Below are 20,092 nucleotides of genomic sequence, written 5' to 3' on the forward strand. Positions count from 1 at the left end.
TTCTTATGCCCCTTCATCCTTTATAATCAATCAATTGTGTTGATTCTCCTGTTATCCTTTCATCTCCTCATCATTTTCAGTCCTAACATGACCACTCTGCTATAGACTTTTGCCACCTCATGCTTGGACTATTGCAGTAGCACCCTAACTAGTCTTCTAATTTCTATTTCTCCTTGTACCAATCCATCAAACATGATTATCATGGTTATTGCCTTAAATCATCATATTCATAATGTTACTCCCCTATATACAAGCTTCCAGTGGATGTCAAGGTTCAAGACCACAGTCCTTGATAGGAGAGGGGAATTCAAGGCCCTAAGCCCCTCTATAACTTGAACTTAATGTAAATTCAAACCTTCTCTCTCCATATTCCCTTTTTGTCTCTCTTCCAAACACAGCTTGCTCACTTTCTCTTTCTTGCCTTTGCTCACACTGTCTTCTTTGCCCCATCTGTACAAATCCAAAGTCAATTCTGTAGAATTCAGTTCAGCATTCAGCTATTTCCTCCCTCTCAGTCTCTAGAAGAGCAGTTTTCAAAGTGTGCCCCTGGGGTCCTGACATCTTGTTGGGGGGATCTGTGAGGTCCTCCTTTTCCAACTGCAGAGCTGGTGAGGCCAGATTTCCTCCACATACTTCAACCAAAGCTACATATCACAGCAGATGGACTGTAGAAGCAGAGAGTAAACCAGACATTAAGGAGGTTTGCAAAAATGTAAAACAATGTCACTTTTCCCATTAAAGATTTTCTTTTGAAAATGCCAAATAAAAACAAATAGAAGTGGACTTAGATAAGGTGAGACTTTATTCAGAAAGACTGTTGCAATGAGGAGAATGGTTTGACCTCAGGAACTGCAAGTGTCTCAACATCACATGGAAAGAGGCTGCTCTTATGTAGGGAGGGGTAAGTAGGAACTTCAGCAGGGAGGAGGGTGAGAAGATGGGAAAATCGGGACACTTCAACAAGAAATGTTTCTTTTTGTACTTAGCCAGTCTCAGAATGAGCTGTTAAGGGTTGGGGGGGGTGGGGAATGGTGGTCCTCACTCTAGTGCATTAGTGCATACTCAAATGTGGGGCGAGCCAAAACTTAGGGTCCTGTAGGAAAGAGAGAAACCTGATTAAAATTTGGTCAAGCTGAAGTTCAGTGGATAAGTAATAGGTGATTGTGGGTCAAAAAATATAGTTATTTCTCTCATGAAAATAATTTTATGTTTACATGTAATAGGTTTATTTTCTAATAAACTAATACATATTTTTAACATCTCATTTTTGTATTAAATGTCAATTTTGTATGGTAAATATCAGTAGATATAACCCATATAAATAAAAGCTCTTTGGGATCCTCAAAATTTTTAAGAGTATTAAGGAGAACCTGAAACCATAATGTTCAAGGAACTCTGCTCTAGATCACTCATAACTGTGCCAATTAATCATAGAACAATGATACATGACTTAGAGATAGTTTAGTTCAATCCTTCCATGTTATACGTGATTGACTTAGGGAGGCTATGTGACTTGCTCAAGACCACAGTTAATCAAAATCACCAGTAAGATAAAATACTGACCTCCTGATTCCTAATCCTATGTTGACCCTATACGGCTATTTACTAGTGGCAAATTCATTTTTCAGATGTGTGTCTATGTTGTACCCAACCTTTCAGAGCAAGTCTCCCTTGTACTTCTTTCATATACTTCAGAGCACCTGGCACACAGCCCTAATAACCACATGATAGGTGCTCAAAATTCTTGTTGGACAAATGGATCCAGGAAGGAAGGGAGGGAAGAAGGGAGAGGGAGGAAGAAAGGAGAGAGGGAGGGAGGGAGGGAGGGGCAGAGGGAGGAAGGAAGGAAGGGAGGGAGGGAGCCTTTCACAGATCCACGGCCTTGAAACCATTGAAGTCTTCCAACACCCACACCTATACCAGTCCTATACACATTAATCTCCTAGTCATTATTTCCAGACTCTTGGGGCCACAGCAATATGATCTAAGAAAAATTTCCCAAATTTTCCTGAATCGTTTACTCTACAGCCTGAGCTATCCAAAGGAAGGCCCACAGAAGTAGCTGGCTTCTCATCATCTTGATGTGCACAGTCCACCATAGGCCATGGCAGGAATGTCGCTGATGCTTTGCTCTGTCCCACTTTGTTGCCCACACACCCTGTGACTTCACAGAGTCCTGAGTCCTGCAGAGGTTCAGTTGGAAAAGGGAGCCGGAGGAGTGTGTCAATGCAGACAAGAGCACCTTCAGTCCGGGGTTGCTGGAGGAGAGCTAGAGGGGGAGCCAGGGTCAGGAGAACAGATGGCAACTGCTAGAACAGCTTGCTTTGAAAAGGCAAAAGAAACAAGAAAGGCTATCGATCTTCTAAGAAAAGGAAAGAAAAGCTAAAAAAATAATTGGGGGGAAATCACTTCTAAATCATTCAATCACTTAAATGAAAAGAAAACCATCCCTTCTTTATTTCAAGGAACACAGTCTTGCATAGGCTGTAGTCAGACATTGTTCTGTGGTCCCAGGAAAGTTATCCAGACCTCAGCTCTAGAAATTAGATTGTGAAGGTCGGAGTCTGTGGGTGGAGTGGTATTAGCTTGGATCCAATTGTTGACCACTTCATGACCACTAATGAGGGCTTCAGGGCATATCCATAGTGTGTAGGAGGTGAGCCAATGGTTATTTGTTTTCCTCAGTCAAGTCTATGCCAACTTAATTTAGCTGGAGATTAATTAATCCTGCTCAGGGTGCTGGGAAACTCTACCCAGAGTTTGCAAATCTAACTCATTCCTCCATCTTCACTCAGGTCACACAGGATTCCAAAAGCTATCTCCAATCCATACAGGTGCCCCTCGTCCACTGCTGCCACCCGGGATCCAAGCTACCACTGTTGCTCACTGCATCAGTCAGGACCAGTCAGGAAAACAAAGTCCAAGCTCTGATTCAAGGGAATTTAAATCTAGAGGGCTAGTTATAAAGGGGCTGGAAGAGCTGAAGAGCCAAAGAGAGAAGGATGGTGCAACCCAGAGATTAGCAAGAGCAGGGAGGCACGGTTACCTCCAAGACTGAAGGAACCCAGCAAGAGAGGGCACTGCTACCATGTGAGAACTTGGGAAGCCAGGGAGAAAGATGGACCATGGGGAAGAATGCCCTGAAGGATCCAGGCCCAGAAACAATGGGACTATCCAGTGGGTCTGTGCAGGGGGGCTGTCCTAGAGGAGCTGACACCAAAAAGGACCAACATTGCTGGGGATGCCCCCACAAAGCAGGGAGAGACAAGAGGAACTGTCCTGGCTTCTCCCTTCCTGCAGCTCTGCAATCTCCTCCACCGCCCTGTGTTGGTTCACCCCACCCAAAAGCAAGTTTGCCAGAGAGTTTGGGAAATATACTTTGTTTTGCACGGGAAGGATGAAGAACAGATTTCAGAACAAATAGGCAAATGAGCAACACATTCACCATCCCCATGGAAATTCCCTCCCAACTGGTCTCCTGGCACTTATCCTTGCCTTTCTCCCATCCTTTCTCTACACTGAGATCTCTATAAATTGATTTTCATCACTTTTACCCTTCAGCAGCTTTCTATGGCTTGCAGAAACCCCCACCATGGTCTACAGGGCCCTGTGTGGGGCTGCCTCTGCCAATCTGCCCAGCCTCATTTCAAGCCACTTTCCCCCTCAATCACCAAGCTCCAACCCCAAGTGCTGTCTCTTAGTCCCTGCAGGGCCTCCACACCTGTCCTTCCATCTGCCTGGAAATATCTATTCCCCCTGCTTCAGCTAAATCCTCCTCATCCTACAGGTCTCAGCTTAAATGTCATTTCTTCAGAGAGGTTTCGCCAGGCTTTCCCCATTTCAATGAGATGCAACATTTTCGGTCTTAATCAATCCCCACGCTTTTCCTTCATGGCACTTCACATAATTTATAAGTATATATTTACTTATATCTCTGGTTTTTTAATATCTGCTCTCCACCTGTCTAGAAACGCAACAACAGGAGGTATCTTCCTGAGCACTGTCCCCGGGACAGCTGCTGCATCTAGCACCGTGCCTGGCACGGACAGGTGCCCGCTAAAGAATGGCAGAGGCTGAATGCAGAGGGATGCTATGATGGGGACACGTTATTTAATTCAGACGTTTTTCCAAGATCCATCCAATCTCCCTTCCGACCCTTCATTTAGAAACCCAGGAACTAACCACCTCCAAATAAATTCTCCCCAATGGTAAATAGATTCACAAACCCACTGTTGCTACGCTGAGCTTCAAGGATACAGTTTTTTGACTTCCGTGTTTAGAAGGACAAAAAGTTCATTGTGTCCTTTGGAGAATAACTCTTGCTGAGAAAACAGGAGAATTCTGAGGCCTCCAGTTACCTTTTCATGACAACATGTGAAAAAGCTTCTCCCTTTTTATTTCCAGTCAACACTAGCTTGTCCTTATTTTTTGGTGTGGCTGTGATTCTGTCATGCTTTGTAATGCTCATTTAATAACATAAGGATATCACAGTATGCTTATATTACTCACAAAAGACCGTGCCATTCTTTCTGGATGTGTAGCATATTTTTTAAAAAAGCTCTTTTAAGTAGGTTTTGTTTTTCATGCAGGAAAGGCTACTGGTAGAATACGAGTCAAGGACACATCCATGGTTGTAACCATGGCCCCTCCTTGTGGCAAAACACATGCAATGACTCCAAACGCCATCTCTATTTTTTTCCTCTCCGTCTAACCTTTACCAGCAAGCCCATAGAGGAGCATGAGACCCAGGCAATCTTTGTCTGGCATTTTAGCTATGGCTTTGTCCACATGCCTCAAAATTTCCCAACCACCCTACCCCAGACATTTCCTTCATGGGCCGGCCCTTGAATCTTTTCAGTTCCGTCTCATTATTTTTCATCCTACCAAGCTCAAGGTGTTATTAATAGCAACAACAAAAAAATTAAGTATGGTGTGCACACTAATCTAAAATTTTGAGTTGGCAATTAGTTGGAGCGAAATGCAATTAGATGTTTTCCTTCAAGTCCTAATTTACATGCTGGAAAATATGGGCAAGCTTTGCAAGTAATTGCAAAAATAAACCCTGCTTTCTGTGTTTGTGTGTAAATATAAAGCTTCCCAGCACACCTGCCTTTGCCTAAATAGAATAGAGTCCCAGGGGTCTTCTTGCTTTATGATCACTGAGATATACAGCAGAAAAGAAACTGATCAGCCTGTAGGTGAAAATGTGTTTTCTCTCCAATGCAGAAGCTCGTCGTTAATTGGCATTGACTTTACCATGGAGAGCTGGGGTGTATAAACTAAGTCTGACAGATCTTCATGTAACCCCATGAGGTGATTTAAGGCTCTTCAGAACTCTAGCACCCCTTTTTGTGCACTTGGAGTAAGAGCTCATGCAGTTCAATCCATTAAACATTCCAGGAGCATCTACCGTGTGCAAGACTGTTAGGACCCTGGAGGGTACAAATTGAAAGAGATACTGTTGACATCTTCAAGAAGTTCCCATCTAGTAGAGGTGATAAGGCACAGACACAAATACCACCATGAGATGGGCTCCATGGGAGGTTGGGTATGGTGTACTGAAGCAGTAATGCCCCCGGCAGGTGCACCTCAGAGCTTGAGGAGCGATGAGGCAAAAGTGAGGGTGTCTCAGATACCATGTCTGTGCCCCAAGAGAGAACCTAGTTTCAGCTCAGGTCCCAATCAAGAAGCTACTCTTATGATACAAGGGTACGGCAGGGGACTTCCCACCTCTGCAGAAAAGCAAAGTACAGAAAGGGGAAAGGAGGGTAATTTTGCAGAACATGAGAGCAAATGAAAAATCAAGGACTACAGGTTTTCTGCAGATATCATTAAGGGCTCTGATAGAAGAAAGAAACATTTTAGTGCAAATGAGGGACCAAAACAACAAGGGACACACAGAAAGAATCCAAGAGCCAGTAGAACTTGGATGATACACAAAGGAAAAAAAAAATATCCAGCACGGAACAGAAACCTTTCTCTTTTTTTTTTCTTTTTTAAGATTTTATTTATTTATTTATTTGAGAGAGAGAGAGAGAAACAGCATGAGAGGGGAGAGGGTCAGAGGGAGAAGCAGGCTCCCCGCCGAGCCGGGAGCCCGATGTGGGACTCGATCCCAGGACTCCGGGACCATGACCTGAGCCGAAGGCAGTCGCTTAACCAACTGAGCCACCCAGGCGCCCCAGAAACCTTTCTGTTGGCTACACTACTGAGCAGTTTATCAATCCCTTAGTGAGGAGAAAATTGACCAACATGAGAATCCCCCTATATATAATGTATAATTCCTTATTTATAAATAATTTTGTCTCCTAACTCCACATAGCTCTCATTGCTTAGCATGGGTTCAGTTATTATCTACTTATTTATACCCCCCATATTGTTTCAAAAATAACTTTATACACATTTTTATTACCTTCATAAAGTCCTAAGATGAAGATCCCCTTTTAGATATTATCATATACACAGAAATTTAAACTGGGCAGACCCCACCCAACTGCAGTGATCAAGACTTTAAAGCTCAGAGCTTAAAAAACGGAACAAGTAGCCCACTGCCCTGAATTTTACGAAGTATCAAGACTTTGTTGTGCCTCAGCGTACTATAGATGACAAAAATGCCAAATGTTGCTAAATGTTGTGCCTAAGATAAACACAAAGCAAAGAAGCAATTCCAATTGGAGGAATCAGGGAGAGCCTCACTGGGGGAGACCACTTGAAAGATGGGCAGGAAAGGAAGAAGAGAGGACTTCCTGACATGAGGAATGGCATGTTCAAAGGATGGAAGTAAGAAGTTACCTGGCTGTATGCACAGTTTCTAGAAAAGAAGAAAACAGAGAAATGCTTCATCATTTATGTCCTCCCTTTTTTTTTTTTAAGTCTTTGTTCTTTTTACATGTAGGGAATCTCCAGAGATGAAGGATAGCACAGTTATGTGCTATGATAATGTGCTGACAGATAATGAGATGCTAACGGAGCCAGCCTCACACTAGATGGAGAAGGTCCCCCTGCATAGAGTTATAGGTTATGAAAGGATTTCAGGGAAAACATTCTTCTTAAAAACATCCTCAACCCCCTCTCTACTCATTTCACCTTAAATTTCTCTAATGGGAGCACAATCTCTCATTTTGCAATGGGTAATAGTGCTTTAAAAGCAAATACTCTTAGAAGAGGCTACAGAATAGCCATCACTCCCATGGAAGTGTAGATGACTGTCATTGTCTGTCTATTGCATGTGGCCACATTAGCTAGAGAGAGAAGAAGGAGACAACATAATGCAACTTCAGGCTTGAAAGGTCCAGGTTCAAGGTAGGACACAAGCAAGGGTCCAGAAGACGATCAGTAGTAAAAATGGTAAGTGTAGCCAACTCTGTGCTTATATGGGAAACAGTTCTAGGTGCAGAGATGTCCCCCAGATACCTGACTGAGGAGGGCAGGGAAATTTTAGTCATTGCATTTTGGCGTAAGCCTCTAATAATCACAAGCTGTCCTATAAAACCCAGCACAAAGGTGTCCATCCATGCACCTCAAAATCACTTCTATGTTCTCTGGTTTCAATGGGATCTTTTTATTCTACAGGGAAGGCCAATGCTGTGGACTGCTGAAGAATTATTTAAAGGAGGACCTTATTTTTTAAACATGGGCTTATTTTAATTGTCTTTTTTTAATAGTCAATGGGAATGTGTGCTGAGGTTTGGAGGAGAGAGAGCTGCCGTAGAAATGAAGACAATGAAGGGTCGCTGCACAGGAGGGGCTTCGAAGCAAGAGTCGTGCGATCAAAGTGGGGCTTCCTTTTCGTGGGAGAGGGAATATAGGTTGAGAAAACCAAGAGCTGCTTTTACAAAGGGAGCATCACTAAACGGACAGGGGAGCTTGGGAGCTGTCAACTACAGTGCCACACTCTGCAGGAGATGTAAGGAGGGATCACAGGTGATTAGAAGTGTTTTGAGCTAACTGACTCTCCCAGGTAAGGTCAAGCTTAGCAAGAAGACCCCTGCCAGACTATCACTCCAGCTTTGATCTGTGCTCAGTAAGCAGCTGGCATTGTGACCCTTTATCAAAAGCATGCGTGAGTGGATGAAAAGATAAAGTGGAAGACGGTAGGTAGGAAGTATCCAGGTGTCCACAGTTAATTGCATTAAGCCTCACTTGTCCATCTGTGCATTGCAGGGGGTCCTTTTTTATTTTGTATACAGGCATCATCAGCACAGAGCAAAGGCTGGGGAGGTCTACACTTCCTTCATCAGTGATCTGGAGACTTACTTATTTCCAGACATCAACTGTATTGTTACATGGTCACCACATTCTCTTATGTTCCCTGCTGGGAATGTCTTTTAATAATGACCCACTATTCTAATAGGATGCTTCCTGGTTTGTTTTAAGTTCATTCAAATCAACAAGCAGGTAAGAAATTGCAAGAGCCTCAATGGTTCAAAAAAAAAAAGATATTTCCAAGAAAAAATAAGGGAGTTAAAATCCACAGGAGTTAGTTATTAATTGGATTTGGCTGAGGACTAGGGGACTGTGAATTGGGTGACTAAAGAGAGGATGGTGCCACCAACCGAGGTGGAAAGTAGACTGCCTGCAGAGCTACGGTGCCTAGGGGACACCATCTTAATAAAGAAAGGTCAAGCTCTGCTATGGCAACAAATAACCCCCAAATTTCAGTGGCTTAACAGACTTTTAATTCTGGCTCGTATTACAGCCCAGTGCAGTTTGGGCGGCTCTCCCCGGAAGCTCTTCTTCAAGGAGTGACTCAGGAATCCAGACTCCTCCTATATTATGACACTGCCATCTTGGAGAACTTTGCTTCCAGCCATGAAGACAGGAGAGAAAGATGTATGGAATCGGTGCATATCATTTTCACTCACATCAGACCATGGGCTAGTGCTCATTCATTTGATCTCAAACTAAATGCAGAGGAAGCTAGCAACTATAGTCTAACTGTGTGCCCAGGAAGAGGAATACTTCCACAGATAAGCAACTAGCCTGTCTCTGCCACGGACATCCCAGTGACAGTAGAGTTGGTAGCTGAATACACCAGTCTAGGGTTCAGGGTAAGAGGCATGAGACTGAGCTGGAAATGGAGATTTGGACATGGTCAAGTACTTAAACCTACAAAAATCTATGAGATCAGCCAATGAGAGTATATATCATAAGAAAGAAAATCTGAAGAACACCAGCTTTTAAGGAGCCAGAGAAGGAAGAGGCACAGAGAAAGATGGCCAATATGGAAAGTCACCAGGGACAAGGTGAGGAACACAGAAACTAGAGTAAATAATTTTCTTCTAGTAATTAAGAGATGTATTCAGCCTTCGTTGAAGGGAAGCTGGGTAATAGCGAAATGACCATATTTACGGAGCCAAAAACATTAGCTCATTCTCATTGAGAATTTTTATTCCTTCTTTGTAATAGAGGAGTGGCTAGAATCTCCAATTTACAAATGGGGAAACTGAAGCTGAGAGAAGTAAGTTGCCCCTGCTATACATCTAGATCACACATGAAATTCAGGTATAGACAGATAGAAACAAAGGTTCAGAAAGATCAGGATCCCTATTCCAGATGATGCTGCCAAGCTTCCTTCATTTATTCAGTAAATATATAATGAGTGCTTCAGAAACATTGTCCCTGCTCCCAAGGAGCATTTTTCCAAGAAATGGGAAGCCAAGCACAGAGGTCTTCACCCTCCAACACCAGGCTGGGGGAGCTAATTAGGAGCTATGCTCCCCTCAACACATACCTCCTCGGCCAGGCTCTAAAGTGGGAAAAGTTTCAAATCTGAATTTGATGGGCCTTCAATATACTTGAAAAGGTGCTTTTCCATTTTTGAGAAGGTGTTTCCCCCATCTTTGTTAGCTGAGTAGTTTAGTAATTAGGTTCTTTATCATTTGTCAAAATGGAGCAAGAAGAGCTAAACAAAGCCAGACGTCAGTGACCTGTATTCCATCAATATGAACAAAATGGATAAGGTGACCCAATTTTCAAATCCCTTCCAAGGTAAAGAGCTCCATCTTTTCACACACACAAAAGAAGTATTATTCTTTTACATTTATCTATTTATCAACTTACATGGTATAATATTCTTATTATAATAAACCATAGAATTTAATGTATTCTATGAGATCATGAGCATGATCATGTAATGCAAATTATCAGGGGAAAACTACAATATTACAATGAACTTAACTGGTTTACTATTTTACTTTTTAATTTCAACTTAAGTGCACTCTTTATTCACCTATAATTGTCAGTAAAATTAAATTCTCCTTTCCAATTAGACTAAAATCAAAATGTTTAGCTGTTGAGCCTCTCTGAGCTCTCTATAAATCTCCTCTAACAGGTAAAATAACAGCCATATCTGGCACCCTATCAGTCTCCAACAGTGTTATTACACATTGTACACAATAAAAAGATGGTGACTTTTTTTTTTATTTTTATTTTTTTTAAGATTTTATTTATTTGCGAGAGAGAGAATGAGAGACAAGAGCATGAGAGGGAGGAGGGTCAGAGGGAGAAGCAGACTCCCTGCTGAGCAGGGAGCCTGATGTGGGACTCGATCCCGGGACTCCAGGATCATGACCTGAGCCGAAGGCAGTCGCTTAACCAACTGAGCCACCCAGGTGCCCATGACTTTTTTTTTTTTTAATTGTCAAAGCCCAACTATAGAAAAGATGTCTTGCTAATGATATTTTTTTCCCTATTAATACTAATGAACCTCTGAAGCCAAGTCTTTCCACTGTTACACCCCCAAGGCCTAATCTAGTGTCGGGGATATAGTACCTATTCAATATTTAGTTACTGAATGATTTGAATAGATAAAAGCGTATTATTTACTAAGGATAGACTAAGACATATAAGGACCTTGCCATCAAGAAGCTTATGTTTATGTGGTGAGGGTTGGGAAATGTAAACAAATAAATAAAATAATTTATTCTGGCATAGCTACTAGTATACCTTTGATTAAAAAAAAAAAAAAGTCCATATTTATACCACTGAAGGTCATTCTCTTTAACCAAATGAACAACTTTTAGAAGAATAAGCATGGTATGATAGAAGTGGGCATCCCACCAGCCAATTCTGTCTGCTCAAGCCTGGCGAACCAACTTGACCAGGCTTGCATTCTGTCCCTTTAAGAAACAGATGATCCAAGGGGCACCTGGGTGGCTCAGTCGTTAAGCGTCTGCCTTTGGCTCAGGTCATGATCCCAGGGTCCTGGGATTGAGTCCCACATCAGGCTCCCTGCTCCAAGGGAAGCCTGCTTCTCTCTCTCCCGTTCCCCCTGCTTGTGTTTCCTCTCTCGCTGTGTCTCTCCCTGTCAAATAAATAAATAAAATCTTTAAAAAAAAAAAAAGAAACAGATGATCCAAACCACTCAGCTCCAGCAAAACAGCTACTAAAATAAATAGCCTGGGGACAGGGTGTTGCTTGTCTTTCACAACAGGCTGAAGACTCTACCAGGACAAAGCTTAATTTCAAGTATTCTGCAGCATAAAAACTAAAGACTAATGTTATCTAGGTCTATAGTTGCAAAATTGTAATGGTTCACTTAAGAATGCTGTTCCGGGTCAGCTGTATGCATGCCCATCTCAAATGTCTTGCACACATAGTTTTAACTTGTCCCTATCTGATTGAAGGTAAACAGTAGCCCTGGGCAACACTGAAAATCAAGACAAGTCTGAGATGCCTAGCCTCCTCTTTCTGTACCCTGCTCTATTATGCTCACATACTCAGTGTATCAGAAAGGGTTTGTGCAGGAAAATGGAAACCACTCTAAGTATTTCAAGTAGATTGCATTTAAATTCAGAGAGCTAGGTGTTTTTTAAATCGTTGGAAGGGCTTAAAGAATGGTAAGCAATGAGATCAACTAGAACACCCAAAAAAATGATTTGGGGGATAACAGGGAGGTTTGGGTTTAGAAATTTAATTTTCAATACAGCCTGAATAAAGCAGACTTTATTTTCTCCAAGAACAAAAATTGCCTATCAAAAAGTCTATTCTAAAGCTCTTAACCCTTTTAAGGAATTGTGACCTCAAAAGCAAATTCCTAAAATTGAGCAAAGTCTGTTCCATGGGACTAAATATTATTTACTCTAAAAACTTTATTTGGAATTTGAAAATAAAAGACATAAAGTTAATATCCAGCATTGAGAGGACTTTTTGAAGTAGAAGAAGCTTTCCAAAGATCAAAGATAATATAATAATTAATCCCAGCCTTTGTCTTTTGTTACAGTATAGTGTAGGTCTAGGTACTTGGGGGCTGTACTGTCTCCACCTACCTTTTCTAAGCCCTCAGAGTCTGTAAGTGGTTTACAGGCCACAGGTGGCAATATGACCCACTACAGTAGCCCTAGATCTATGGTCTGCTTTCTCACAATCAAGAATTTGACAGTCATTCAAGTATAGAATCACTCTATACTTTAAAGTTGGAAGGGAAATTTTTTAACTATAATAAAGTACAGTTTAGAGCTTACATGCTTCTAGCACCAAAACCTACTCTATTTCTCTATTTTTGTTTGTCCTAAGTACTGATGGTTTCCAATTCTCTTTGAAGCTCTGACCATGCTGGCATTTCCCGCCATTACAGATGCCTATGGCCGTCCTTTGCTTTCCAGAACGGCACAAAGAATCTGCTCCCTCTTCACATGGTGCTTGGCCCTGACTAGCTAAGACAGTGATCATCTCCACAGCTACAGAAGCAAATCATCCTTGGGGGCTTTGATGCTCTGTGCCTTTTTTTCTAAGTCAAAAAAAAAAAAAGACATCTTACTCCCTTGACTATTTATTGCCCCCAAAAGGATTGGTTACTCATTAAGCAGAGATTGGTTTTTATACCTATCACTTGGTTTTTCTGTTTTCCTTGCTTTGTCAATATTTGTATACAAAAATGGTGCAGTCCTTTGCTGCTTAAATATATTCCAGATCAACGTCCAAAGAACAGGAACATAGTGGACCATCCCTCTGACACAACAGTACTCTGAATTTTTGATCCAGGTTCTACTTTCACAGAGGAAACACCCCATGACCTTCTTATCCTTAGCATCTCCTCAAAAGAACAATGAGAATGAAGAATTAGAGCAGAACCAAATGACATTTAACATGATAATAACACAGGGATTTTCCAAAGTGACCAGGCGAAGTAAAACCTTTTTTAAAAATCTAATTATGTATTTATGTAACAGCAGCCACCGGATGCCGTGACTCATCCCAGACCACACTAGGGAGGCACTGATAACAAAGCAGTTGGTCTACAAGTTCAGAAATTCTACCCACATGTAAATATGTAAGACTCGAGTTTTATGACAATGGTAAACAGCATGTAACTAGTCGAGTTGTTATCATTATTTAAAGCAACAGAAACAAATACTGGGTAACTTCAACAAAAATTATCCAGAGAGAAGAAGAGAGGGAATTCATTGAGAGGGAAATGACAGAGAAACCAATGTGTTTGGAAAGAACAGGAACCAGGCAACATCAGTGACAGGCAGCAGGAAAGAATGGACGGTGTGTTTAGTGAGTGCAAAAGCAAGTGCAGCCACTTGCTTTTGGCCCGCTACACTAACTAGTGAAATTTCAGGAAGATGTCTAACCAGCTTTGTTCAAGTCACATGCTTACCCCTTGGCCAGTGAAGGGCTGGCGCTATGACGGACAATGCCACCAAGGAGAAGGGGAATTGAGGCTATGCTGGCAAAAAACACAGATGCCACAGGTACATGAATATATGTGGCTACCAGGCTTCAGAGGTAGAATGCAAACCCAACTCTGCCAAAACGTCAAGTAACATGATCACCTTGAACAAGTGGATTCATAGCTTGTTTGTAAGTAACTCTTACTAACCCTTTGTTGTGGACTGAACTGTATCCCCTCAAAGGTCCTATGTGAAAGTCCTCGTGTCCTATGTGAAAGTCCTCGTCCCCTATGTGCCTGTATTTCAAGATAGGGTCTTTAGAGAGGGAATTAAGGTTAAATGAAGTAGGAAGGGCAGTGCTGGAATTCAATAGGGCAAGAAAGGAAGAGGCACCAGGAATGCGCACACACATGAGGAAAGGCCACGTGCAGACACAGAGAGAAGACAGCCATCTTCATGCCAAGGAGAGGGGCCTTCAGAAAAACCAAACCTGCCGACACCTTGATCTTGGACTTCCAGCCTCCAGACTGTAAGAAATACATATCTGTTGTTTAAGTCTCTGGTATTTTGTTATGGTAGCCCTAGCAGATTAATATAGCTTGTGACATTTTTTTAATAAAGTCTAGAGATTTGTGTATCATTTTCAAAAAAAACTGATGAGAAGACAGACCTCCTTTAATCATGTCATGACCCCCACAGACCTCTGGGTGGTTTCAGACTGTACCTTGGAGACTGCTCCAAGAATGCACGTTCAGCCAAGTTGATTTTCTCCGAGAAACTGCTCCAACCTTACTTTCATTTAAACCACAACACATCTTATAAACTAAATAAAACGAACTGTTGACAATTATTACCAGAGTCATTTTCCTCAAAGATGCTCTTGGTCTAAATGAACTTTTCACAGCCCAAGTGTAAAGTATGCCTTAATTTAATTCCATTTTGCAAACAAATACCATATGCTATTGTTTGCAACACACTAAACTAACCTCTGATAATACAGAGAAAAATGAGATCCAGTCCCTGATCCCAAGGAACTCAGAATGTAATGGAGGAGACAATGTGCAAAAATAATTAAAGTGCATTGTAATAATATTTATATAAGGTGTTACAGTACCATGTTTTTCAAACTAGAGTATTATTATTCTACAAGGGTATAAGAAATGATGTCAGAAAATACCCAAATTCATAGTGTACATATGGTTTGTTATCCCACAACATCAATTGTAGTTGAAAACTTGGGGGCTAAAATTGTTACTTAACTGGTGATAGATAAATATTATTTTTATAATTGAGTCTACAGTGCAAAATTCAAGTTGGGATAGCAGATCCTGGGATCTACCATCAATCACGTGACCTTGCTATTGAAGCTTTGTGGTTAGACATTTGCGAAAAACACTGAGAGGGACCCAAAGCTTTCATTCCTTCCTCCCCGAACTTCTCTGTATCAACTGATAATGTAAATTTTATGCCTTTTAATCTTTGTGGAATTAATGAGTACAATACTATGTTGGCTTTTAATGATGTTACCCTCAAGTGATTTTTTTTCTGTAATTCAATGTACCTTGAAAGAAGAAAAAAATTCCCCTTGCCCAACTACATTGAGGTCCCCAAAAGAATATTAAGAATACATATACAGATGAACATTCAAATCCTATTGAAAATGTACAGACTTCTTTGCAGAGTTTAGTTTTTAACAGAGAAAAAAGTCTTCTCACTAGAAGAGATATCTATTATATTTATAAGGATACATATCTAATAAGCATCTTACCTACCAAGATAAAATGAATTTGGCTAGCATCTAAATGCATTTAGATACTTCCCCAGGCCAAGGACAAATAAAACATTATCTAAAGGGAAATGACTAACAGAATTTGCTATTTGAAGTCATACTTTCATCATACTTATAAATGTATTAAAATTACATATTAAATGAGATTGAAGTTAAAATAGTTTCATCTGAAACAAAAAACTTACTAAAAAATAAAACAAAGTGAAATTCTCATTTCTGAGCTGTTTCTCTCTTGTGCATGATCCCTTGTTGATCTCCTGATAGTCTACATTTCCAAGTCTGAAAGTCTGTCAATGGACAGGTATTTATTAAATACTAATTGGGTACAAAGCCCAGTTCCAAGAACAGTGGGGAAATAAGAAAAGCAATATAAGACCTGGTCTCAGCCCTATAAGAGGTTCAATTGGAAAAGCAAAACCCATCCTCTGCTTCTTACAGTCTCTAATGGCAAAATTCTGAGTTCAACAGCAGATCATGTCTTTGACTCTAGATGGAAAGCAGGTTAATGGAGTTCCAGAGAACCAATCAAGACAAACCTAGTAAACCAACAAGTTTACAGCTGACATGATCGCAATGCCCAACTTCCTTCTGCACAAAGAGAGTTGCATTAATTAATTTAAGGGAAAAGATGTATCATACAGTTTACAGTTTATATTTTTATAAACTGCCCATTATTTACTAAATTAACCAGCAAATTGTTCCAGGAATTCTCCTTTGTGGATGTAAGAGCAACGAGAATAACTTCTATACTTACATTATTCTTATTTGTTACTCTTGTTTTCTTCTTTGTTACTTCCTCAGCTTGCTTTACTGGCATCCTCAAACATTCAAACATCATTGTCTTCCTGCAGCTGAGTTCTAGAAATACCAAAGGAAGTGAACAATCTGAAAACACAAAGGAAAAACACAAGCTGAAAATACGGGAGTCTTCTCAAAAATGAACTCAATAGTCTTGAGTACCATTAAGCCAGATGACATAGACAGTGGTAAATTTTTTGCTGTGGTATACACTAGTAACCATAAATTGATCCTTTTTTTTTTTTCCAGAAAAATACTGGCACAAAACTTCCTAAATAATGGTCCAACCATTACTGATGCATTTAATGGGAAAAAATAAATTGTTGCATAAAGTTTTTTTAGTACATGCATGTTGTGTTGTTAGTTCTGTATGGATATAGGTGATGTTGTAGATTATAAGGTTAAACCAAGACACAACTGTGGGACTAGGCAAGATGAAGAAGCACACAAAGAGAAGAGAAATAAGAAATGAGCCATGAAAGAGGGCACATTCTGCATGGAGCACTGGGTGTTATACGCAAACAATGAATCATGGAACATTGCATCAAAAACTAATGATGTAATGTATGGTGATTAACATAACATAATAAAAAAAATGAGCCATGATTTTCAGACCAGATGTTTGTATTTGAGCTAGCATGTTCTTAGAACATAATACGTCATGAAAGATTCTCCTGGGAGGCCAGACATATTTGGAGGGGGAATATTATAACCTCGAGCAAACAATAAACTGTGATGTGGCAAATTTCCTTCCTCATCTATATTTTAGGTCATTTTTGTACAATGTGAGAATAAATTTAGTGGATCCTATCTGGGGTACCCTTACTAGTGGATCCACAAAACACAACTTGTCACAAGGGTAGAATGAACATCAAAAATCTATTGTACAGACTGTAAACTTTCTTTCAGAATTCACTATCTTTCTCTAAAAGCATCCACCTCCTCCCTCTTACTTGGAGCACTTATAACAACAGTATCAACTCTCTAGATTTGACTCTTGACTTACCCAAGATTACTAATAATCTTAGGAAGTTTACTTAACGTCAAAGGTTTTTTTTGTGAAGATTAAATATGATGTGGTACTAATGTACTTAACATACAGTAACTGCTTACTAAATGTTACAGAAAGAGACAAGGAGTAAGAGGTAGGTGATGATATAGATAGATAGATAGATAGATAGATAGATAGATAGATGATAGATAAAAGATAGATGATAGATGAGAGGTAGGTGATGACAGATAGGTAGATGATAGATGATAGATAGATAGATAGATAATAGATAGATAAGAGAGAAGGTGCTTTTATTCAATGTTTACTTTCAAAATAATGGTTTATATTACATGGAGTCACAAAGATGTTGTTACATGTGTGAAGTCATAGCTTAAATTTAGACATTTTATAGTTTTTTTTTAAAGATTTTATTTATTTATTTGACAGAGAGATACACAGCAAGAGAGGGAACACAAGCAGGGGGAGTGGAGAGGGAGAAGCAGGCTTCCTGCTGAGCAGGAAGCCCAATGCGGGGCTCGATTCCAGGACCCTGGGATCATGACCTAAGCCAAAGGCAGACGCTTAATGACTGAGCCACTCAGGCGCCCCTATTAAATTTAGACATTTTAATTTGTTTTAAATTAAAACCTTAGAGGTGTTGGTTAATTTCATAATAATGCCTGAGAATCCTGTTGAGTAGAAATGCTGTCTGGTTGTCTTCTCTTTGTTCTTAGATAAGGGTTGTCTTCTCTTCGCTAGTTGAAACTTAACAATTTGAAATCAGCATCTTGCATTGTTTTGAGCATTTATTTTTCAAATCAAATTCACTTCTTGGTTGGGTAGGTTCTAACAGTGATATTAGACAAAGTCTCAATGTATTAAAACTGCCAGGAATAAATAATTCATGTACAATTTAGAGCAAAATAATCTAGATAAATACTTTTGCTTGCAGTTATTACAGAATAACTAGTACCAGATTCGCTTCCTGCTAAAGACAATTCTGTACCTAGACAAAGTATATAAAAATACCCCAGCACAGGGGTATTTTCCTTGAGAGGAGGGAAACACACAAAGTGAGGCCCAGTGGAGACTGGCAAGCTCCCTGAGCCGAGGAAGCAAGGATAGAGTTCCAGGTGGCTAAAGTGACTGAAATCGGTAGGGCTAGGGAATGGAAAGAGGAAGTCACACAGATAAAGTGAGGCTCACAAGTAAGGTGAGGATTCATTGTAGGCTCTTGGCCCAGAAATTATATTTTACCAGCTACATGGGCATCCTTTAACCCAGTTAAGTTGACACATAAAATTAACCATCACAGGCCTCCTCTGTGACTCCTCTACTTAGAGATAAACTTACTCCAGGTCAGGAAATCATCCAGAGACTACGGAGGCAAACAGTTTAGAAAGTGCTTTTACCAACATTTCACCTTATACCTCAGCAATCTCGTAACCTCCGTTTTAGGAATGAGGGAACTGAGGCTGAGAGAGATTGATAGGGCTTTCGGCATGGTCCTAACTCTGCTGGTTCTGATTCTGGTCTCTCTTCATGACACCACAGCTTTGAGATGAGGAAAACAATGAGATTAGTGACCTGGGCTGGTAAAGAAGGAGGAGACTTGGGGCAGATCATGACAAGGCAGCTGTGAGCAGTTACGGGAATTCCCGACGGGAAAAGTGTCAGGGAAGACAGTAGATGTGGTATTTCAGATAGAGGACAGGAACCTGCATCTGCAACCATTCGGTCTCTTCTCTTTTAAAGTTCACTTAAACTTTTCTACTCACTAACAACAGAAGTGATGTGGGTTCGTTTTATTAACTTGCATAAATTGAGGAAAACCTTATAATAGTCTTTCTACTAAACTCCAGGATCATCCTACACCAGAGCAAGGTATTCAAAAGTTCATCATATCTGGCTGAGTTTTAAAGATTTCAAGAGCATGTTCCCTGGGATTTGCTTGGCTATGCACTACCATGCTTCTCTAATATACTTGTGTAATTATTATACAAATTATTGATTTTGCAGGATTCATATTCTCTGCAATTTCTCATTGATTAGTCCAGGGTTGATTTTATTGAAGACTAAACAAGGACCTCCAGGAATTGAAGAAGCCCAAAAATGAATGCAATTCTGGATTTCATTGTATCTACTGAGCCTGATGTGGTAACTTTGCTAGCATTTGTTAGTAGAAATTCCTAAGTACCAGCACAAAGCTGGGAAGCTTCTGGCAATTTTAAGAAAGATTTTTAAGTTCCATAATAACAGTTTATTGAAAGCACCTCTGATTTTCTTGTCCTGCCCTTTTTTTTTTTTTAAAAGATTTTATTTATTTATTTGACAGAGAGAGACACAGCGAGAGAGGGAACACAAGCTGGGGGAATGGGAGAGGGAGAAGCAGGCTCCCCGCAGAGCAGGGAGCCCGATGCGGGACTCGATCCCAGGACCCCGGGATCATGACCTGAGCCAAAGGCAGTCGCTTAACCGACTGAGCCACCCAGGCGCCCATTGTCCTGCCCTTTTTTATGGGGTTGGTTGTTTTGCTAAATTAGGTTTGAGGTTCACTCGCTTTGTTATAGCACAATGTTAATGAGGCCAAAATGCCAGGCTCTGTCTCTGTAGTGACAAACTGTGCCCCGAACCTCCAGGAGTTTCCCTGGTAGATGAAAGCAGGGAGGATATTTCTACAAAACTGGAAAAACAACATTAGGGCCTGAGCACTGAGATGGGCATCACTTTCATTTATATAAAGTAGCAAATTGTTCACCTCCATTAAAATAGAAAAACCCAAAGGAAATTATTAGTGTCACAGAAGAAATGAAGTTGCAAAAAAAAAAAAAAAAGAAAGAAAGAAAATTAGAAGGTCCAAAAATGATTAACAGAGAACCATACCCATAATTTAAA

General features: G+C 40.5%; 1 protein-coding gene and 1 long non-coding RNA gene across 3 annotated transcripts in view; one reads left to right on the top strand and one right to left on the bottom strand.

Moving 5' to 3' along the window:
• Positions 1-16,246, bottom strand: part of LOC145721876 (uncharacterized) — a 201,582-nt gene extending 185,336 nt beyond the window's left edge. For both annotated transcript variants that reach the window (XM_081822251.1, XM_081822250.1), the window contains exon 1: positions 16,163-16,246. In XM_081822251.1, the coding sequence (XP_081678377.1) occupies positions 16,163-16,246 (84 nt within the window). The remainder of the gene's footprint in view (positions 1-16,162) is intronic.
• On the top strand, positions 13,600-16,286 carry LOC145721878 (uncharacterized). Its single transcript, XR_014145871.1, has 2 exons — positions 13,600-13,809; positions 16,210-16,286. It is a non-coding gene; the product is annotated as an uncharacterized LOC145721878 (long non-coding RNA).
• Positions 16,287-20,092: the final 3,806 nt, after the last annotated feature.

This window comes from Leptonychotes weddellii, chromosome 5 (assembly GCF_054177405.1).
Source record: "Leptonychotes weddellii isolate Sample4059 chromosome 5, ASM5417740v2, whole genome shotgun sequence".
Lineage (NCBI taxonomy): Eukaryota > Metazoa > Chordata > Mammalia > Carnivora > Phocidae > Leptonychotes > Leptonychotes weddellii.